The 7414-nt window shown below is 41.0% G+C and overlaps 1 gene segment (V, D, J or C); it reads right to left on the bottom strand.

Annotated features, from left to right (window-relative positions):
• Positions 1 to 5323: 5323 nt before the first annotated feature.
• LOC121394435 lies at positions 5324 to 6785 on the bottom strand. The segment is given in 2 exon segments: positions 5324 to 6419; positions 6616 to 6785. Coding segments are annotated over 2 exon segments (360 nt in total).
• Between the last annotated feature and the right edge of the window lie 629 nt (positions 6786 to 7414).

Genomic DNA, 7414 nt, shown 5'->3' on the forward strand with positions numbered 1-7414 from the left:
CTAAACCATTATAGTAACCCCATCACTCACGCTTCCTGCTGTTCTTGTTGCAAAAGCTGCAGTGTACCCCATCTGCTAACATTTCTGATGGAAATCTTCTCCCTTTCCTTTGCCTTGGCATTTAAATTATTTAAGTGTGTTTACCCCAGGCATCTACTCCATAGCTTAAATCTAGTACCTAATGCACAATAATTGTCATGTTTATATTTCTGACATTTAATTATGCCTTCAGAAATAGGGATGTCGCGGACTGTTCGCCGGCGAACTTGTTCGCGCGAACATCGGCTGTTCGCGTCCGCCGCAAGTTCGCGAACGTCGCGCGACGTTCGCCAATAGGCGTTCGCGTCAAAATCGTTCGACCATTCGATCGCTAAAATCGAACGATTTTCGTTCGATTCGAACGAAAATCGTTCGATCGAACGATTAAAATCCTTCGATCATTCGAATCGAACGATTTTCGGATGTTCGAAGTTCGCAAACTGTTCGCGAACTGTTCGCAATTTTTGCCGGTGTTCGCGAACGGCGTTCGCGGACACATTATCGGCGGTTCGCTACATCCCTATTCAGAAATCCACATGGAAGAATGTATATTTGGCACAGTTTACTATTTCAGTTGCTCTATAAGTAAGTCAAACTCAGAATATAAAAAATATCCTTAAACAGATGAAGAATAGATGTTACAAACTATGAAAGGCATTTACAGGTGTGGGACCTGTTATCCAGAATATTCAGGACCTGGGGTTTTCCGGATAATGGATCTTTCCATAATTTGGATCTTCTTATCTCAAGTCTGGAAAATCATATAAACTTTAAATAAACCCAATAGGCTGGTTTTGCTTCCAATAAGGATTAATTATATCTTAGTCTGGATCAAGTACAAGGTACTGTTTTATTTTTACAGAGAAAAAGGAAATATCAAATAAGGAGCCATTGCAAGAAGTAAAAGCTTGTGTTTGATAACTTTTTTATTCTCTTGATAAAAACATTCTTAAAAAAAAGTGCATACCAATTATAGATATATGTTACAGAGCACAAAATCCCAGTCACTCCAAATGTAACAATTAATTTGTCTGAATTGTTAAATTAATGATTTTGAGGGGTTTTAGGGCAGAGCTGAGTTTTAACAACCCAAAGAGCAGTATGGTGTTTGTCTCACACACACATCCAAGCAAATAAACTAATTTATCTGTTTTAAAAGGACAAAAAAAATGTGTTTCACTGGGGTGCAAAGTTGCTAGCCACCTATAATATAACAACAGGTATGGGATCCATTATCCGGAAACTCGTTTTTCAATATATTATACATCCTTATTAGATGGATTATTGGACCTATTAGACATTATTTTATGTTTAAATGATTTTTTAGAAGACTTAAAGGACCAGTAACATCAAAATTATTTTTTACAAAATTCGTTAGTATACAACGAAAAATAAACACCAAGACAAATTAAACTTTTAAATTGCAAAGCCTTTATTAAGAAATAACTTACCGAAACTCCACTTCCTGTCCTCTTCAGAAACGGCGAAAGGGCGACCATCCTTCCTGCAGTGATTGATTTCTCCTCCCTGGCTATTCTCCTACTCGGTCCATGTCTCCCAGCACTCAGCGCTGTGCTCAAGGTAAAGAGTCGGGACAGCAGCAGCAGCATGTCCAGCAGCAGCCCCCACAGCATCCGATCCAACAGGTCCACGAGTCTGGAGGCTGCACGCTGCTGCAGGAGAAGGCAAGGATTCAGGAAAGTAATCCTCCGCTGTGATTGCGGCGGCAGCGGCTACACGGGCAAGTGACTTGAGAAGGGGAAGAGGAGCCGCCGGCACATTCACTTGCTGTATCCTTGATTGCGGCGCTGGAGAAGGCGGCTACACGGCAAGTGACCTGAGAAGCTGAAGGGGGAGAGGAGCCGCCGGCACATTCACTTGCTTTATCCTTGATTGCGGCGGCTGGATGCGGCTACACGGAACCTCCTCTGTGAATGAATAAACAAGACAACTGCCGATCGCCATTTGCCATCGCCATCGCCATTCAGGAAAGGAATCCTCCGCTGTGATTGCGGCGACAGCAGCAGCAGCAGCATGTCCAGCGGCAGCCCCCACAGAATCCCATCCAACAGGGTCCGCTGCTGCCTCCGCCGCGGAGAGCAGAGTTACTTCAGGGCGGCTTACTACAGCCGCTTCCCTCCCTCTGTCGTTTGGCAAATGGCGATCGGCAGTTGTCTCGTTTATTCATTCACAGAGGAGGTTCCGTGTAGCCGCATCCTCCAGCCGCCGCAATCAAGGATAAAGCAAGTGAATGTGCCGGCGGCTCCTCTCCCCCTTCAGCTTCTCAGGTCACTTGCCGTGTAGCCGCCTCCTCCAGCGCCGCAATCAAGGATACAGCAAGTGAATGTGCCGGCGGCTCCTCTTCCCCTTCTCAAGTCACTTGCCCGTGTAGCCGCTGCCGCCGCAATTGCAGCGGAGGATTACTTTCCTGAATCCTTGCCTTCTCCTGCAGCAGCGTGCAGCCTCCAGACTCGTGGACCTGTTGGATGGGATGCTGTGGGGGCTGCTGCTGGACATGCTGCTGCTGCTGTCCCGACTCTTTACCTTGAGCACAGCGCTGAGTGCTGGGAGACATGGACCGAGTAGGAGAATAGCCAGGGAGGAGAAATCAATCACTGCAGGAAGGATGGTCGCCCTTTCGCCGTTTCTGAAGAGGACAGGAAGTGGAGTTTCGGTAAGTTATTTCTTAATAAAGGCTTTGCAATTTAAAAGTTTAATTTGTCTTGGTGTTTATTTTTCGTTGTATACTAACGAATTTTGTAAAAAAAAATTTTGATGTTACTGGTCCTTTAATTATGGAGATCAAAATTACACAAGATACCTTATCTGTAAAACCCCAGGTCCTGAGCATTCTGGATAACAGGTCCCATACCTGTACTTAATATACTAATCCTGGACCCCAGGTATCCTCTTCACTTTTACACCACCATGAGTCTTGGCTTGCCCCAACAGATTCCTGGAGATTGTGGAATGGTGCTCACAGGTGAATTTTTAAGAGAAAAGCATTATATAGCAAATAATTATATTCTTTCATACAGTTAGGCCCATAAATCTTTGGACAGAGACACCTTTTTTTCTAATTTTGGTTCTGTACATTACATTTGAATTTTAAATGAAACAACTCAGATGCAGTTGAACGTTCAGCTTTAATTCAGTGGGTTGAACAAAAAGATTGCATAAAAATGTGAGGAACTAAAGCCTTTTCACAATCACTTCATTTCAGGGGCTCAAAAGCAATTGGACGAATTAAAAAAACTGAAAATAAAATGATCATTTCTAATATTTGGTTGAAAGCCCTTTCCTGGCAATCACAGCCTGAAGTCTTGAACTCATGGACATCACCAGATTCTGTGTTTCCTCCTTTTATAATGCTCTGCCAGGTTTTTACTGCAGCGGCTTTCAGTTGCTGTTTGTTTGTGGGCCTTTCTGTCCAGTTTAGTCTTCAACAAGTGAAATACATGCTCAATTGGGTTCAGATCAGGTGACTGACTTGGCCATTCAAGAATATTCCACTTCTTTGCTTTAATAAACTCCAGGGTTGCTTTGGCTGTATGTTTTGAGTCATTATGAAATTCCTCCCAATCAATTTAACTGCATTTAGCTGGATCTGAAGCAACAGTAGGTCCCCTACCTGAATTCCCTGAATTGTTGGGTGCTGTTTGTTATTTTTGTTTGTTACCTTGTTAGTTATACAATGTTAGGGATATGATAGTTCTTAGGCTAAGGCCACACTAGGCGATAGCGCCGCGATTTGACTCGCGGCGACTTTTCGCCGCGACTTTTAAGCCGCAATCGCTGGGGAAACTTTTGCGCTGGCGTCTATGGGGAATCGCGACAAATCGCCAGCGTAAAAACACACGCGGCAATCTTTTTTCTATTGTCGCTCGAAATCGCCTCCGATTTCGAGCGACAATAGAAAAAAGATCGCCGCGTGTGTTTTTACGCTGGCGATTTGTCGCGATTCCCCATAGACGCCAGCGCAAAAGTTTCCCCAGCGATTGCGGCTTAAAAGTCGCGGCAAAAAGTCGCCGCGAGTCAAATCGCGGCGCTATCGCCTAGTGTGGCCTTAGCCTTAGACTACTTTAGTAAGGTTGGAGACTTTCAGACAGGTTGTTAGAGTGCATACTCCGTTTACACAGTCACAAAATGAACCTTTTACTTTGTTTTCTGTTTTATTTGGCCTAAAAAGAAATAAAACTTCCAAGGAGGAAGAAGTGACCCAGCTGTAACGTGTGACATTTCTCTAGCGAGGCTGACAATGCTCACACTGCTAATATTGGCATTTTTACACTATAAAAGTAATAGGAATTGATATCAAAAATATTCAGGTTTGTTTTACAATAAGACTTTACCCCACCTTCTTTAAAATAAAAAATGCCACACAGCACCATCTAGTGCATTCATGACGTACATGTACATGTTTGTAGAGCCCTTTCAAATCTGCGTAGAGATGCTGCCTCCAAGGTGATTACTTATAATGTGTGTAATTCAAAGTCAATTCCAGGTGGTTTGGTGCCACCTTCAGGGCTACAGAGCTACAAGGGATTCTAAATATACTGTATATATAATACAGCAAATGGCTCACAAGTAACGTATAGGTAATGTATCTCTGGGAGATGTAATAGTATTGATCTGGGCTTTCAAAGTTGTATACAGGTGCACATATGCACATACTCACATACGCACATGCTCAGTGTTGTCTGAGCAACTGTTGAGAAGCTAAGATCTTCCTTGCTCAAGGAATGTGGTTTCCTTGGGTTTGTACTGAACCCCAAAACATGATATGCAGCATTTCAACCTTACTTATGCTTAAATTTTCTTTTTACAGCTAAGGTTATAATTTTGAAATTGGGTTATAACCATCAGACCTTTTATCTACTATAATTTTTGATTGAATAATACCAAAGAAACAGGAGGCCCCACATTTTAATTGGCATTATAATAAAAGCTAAATCTTTAGTGGAGAAAGTTATACAGGTATGGGACCTGTTTTCCAGATAGCAGATCATTCTGTAATTTGGATCTTCATACCTTAAGTCTGCTGGAAATCATGTAAACATTAAATAAACCCAATAGGCTGGTTTTGCTTCGAATAAGGATTAATTATATGTTAGTTTGATATGTAATATTGTGATTTGAATTAAGTACAAGGTACTGTTTTATTATTACAGAGAAAAGGGAAATTACTCTATGGTCTCTAAAGGTACTGTTTTATTACTACAGAATAAAAGGAAATCATTTTTCAAAATGTGGCTATTTAATTATAATGGAGTCTATGGGACACAGCCTTTCCGTAATTCAGAGCTTTCTGGATAAAGGGTTTCTGGATAATAGATCCCATACCTGTACTTGTGGTATATCATTTTTAGTGGTTTGTGAGGTTCTGCTTGTCTGCTTTCCAGCAATGAGTATAAGATGAGGATATTGTTGTTTTTTTCCGTGGTGTAGGAAAATTTCATGGTCATTGAGGTCAGGCAGACGTTACCTTACAGGCTCCTGCATCATATATATGTTTTAATGACGTCTATAATATCCCTTTAAAAGCAGTGCAGTTTACTTTCACAGAGGTACTGGCACCAAATGGCAAATGGAAGCACATGGCAATGACATTACAGAGTTAATTCAGTCTTAAGTCTAATAAATTAGCATATAATTAATTGTATGCTCATTTGGATCAAATGATAATGATAACTGTAATACAGTAGAACCCCCATTTCATGTTTTTCAGGGAACCAAAAAAAAAAATGGTTTAAAATTGGGAAAATGTAAAGGTTGATGTTAATGCAGCAATCACAAAGCTGGGACACACTGGGCAAAAAGTAAAAAAGCATTTGCCGTTAAATCAGTAAAATCCTATTATTTGTGGGCTTACCTGCTTGAGGGTGACACTATCACAAATATTTTGTTGTGGCTTTGGGGGCCCAACAATACAATCTTTTCCCTGGGACCGACCAGTACCTTAACAATGCCCTGCACTTTGAAAATAAAAATAAAAACTTTAAAAAAAAAAAACAGTGTAATATAAAGTTTGTAATTTTAGTTCTTAGTTAGTAGCCTGGTTTTTGTTCAGTGAGTAGCTGCTTTCTAGCACTGTGCCTCCAGAGCACACCAATATGTGGCTGAGTCTGACACTTCCACCTGCTTGATAGAAAAAGTGCTGAGCTTCTTCTCTTTCTGCAGACGGAATACAAATCTGTCTTCTGTAATCTCCTCGTCCGACCTTTGGGTTCTCAAAAACTGAAACTTCTCCCCAGGCACCTGCTTGTACCACTGGAGACTGAAGAAAGCTGTGTTATATTCGCATGTCATACTGAACGTGCTGCCTTCAGCTGCAGAAGCTGACCGAGGAATCTGGTCTATTTCTTCCTTGCACCTCACATCTGTGACAAATAGACATAAAATGAGAATTTTGCCCCGATTGCACAGTTCAACAGTAAACATCACACCTGTGTTTGCTTAGTTCTCATGTCCTAAAACAATGAATTATTAATAGTTTAAGTGCAAGTGGTTAAGCACAAAATAAAATGAAACTGCTGCACTGGTGTGTTCCCAGCAATGTTTTTAAGAGCGACTTACACTGGAGATATATTATCTGCATGAACAGAACTTGCATCAACCTTTGGGTGGTGATCCAAACCATATTCCAATGTTTGAGGCTCTGTAGTCTCTACAGCTATCACTCTAGTCTAGTGTATGACTAAGATGTACAACCTGAGCCTATGTGAATATCATCTCTTTAGAAAGGAGCACAGCAGTTAACACCTACAGTATAACAACTCAAGTCCTTCCCACTTCCTGTTGTTCTCAGTAAATGTATTTAGTTTAATGTTACAACTTTACCATTTTTTTTTAAGTTTGTACAAGATACTTGTGTGACATACAGTGTTTATCTTTTATCCAACAGGAAATTTTTGGATGTCGTCCAACTATACCCTTAGCACAGTTCATGCTACTTTCTTAGAAAGATTTCAATAGTATCAACAATAGTATGACATTTTTTTCAAAGACAAAGGGTGCCATTTACCATTTGGCTGTGTTGAGGGTACATGAATTTGCCTTCTCTTTACCAAAACATAAAGAGCCCTTACTGTATATGGAAGTAGGAACTTGCAGGATGGGTGTTTCACTTATGTTAGAACAGTGGGAAAACTTATGTTATGGTATAGATATATAACCTGTGAGGATATGAGGACAGTACCATGTCATAATGTTGTGCGAGTACAGATCTCTCTCTCTCTCTTGGATGCTCCTTAGGCATGGCAAAGGATAAAATTTCCAGAATTTGGAGTAGGAAGGCCATAGCATAAGTCTAAGGAAAGCCAAGGTAGCCAGTGCTGCCAATAATGCTTAGCCAGTGTAGGACTAAATCTACATT

The sequence above is a fragment of the Xenopus laevis genome, chromosome 1L (assembly GCF_017654675.1).
Source record: "Xenopus laevis strain J_2021 chromosome 1L, Xenopus_laevis_v10.1, whole genome shotgun sequence".
NCBI classification, from domain to species: domain Eukaryota; kingdom Metazoa; phylum Chordata; class Amphibia; order Anura; family Pipidae; genus Xenopus; species Xenopus laevis.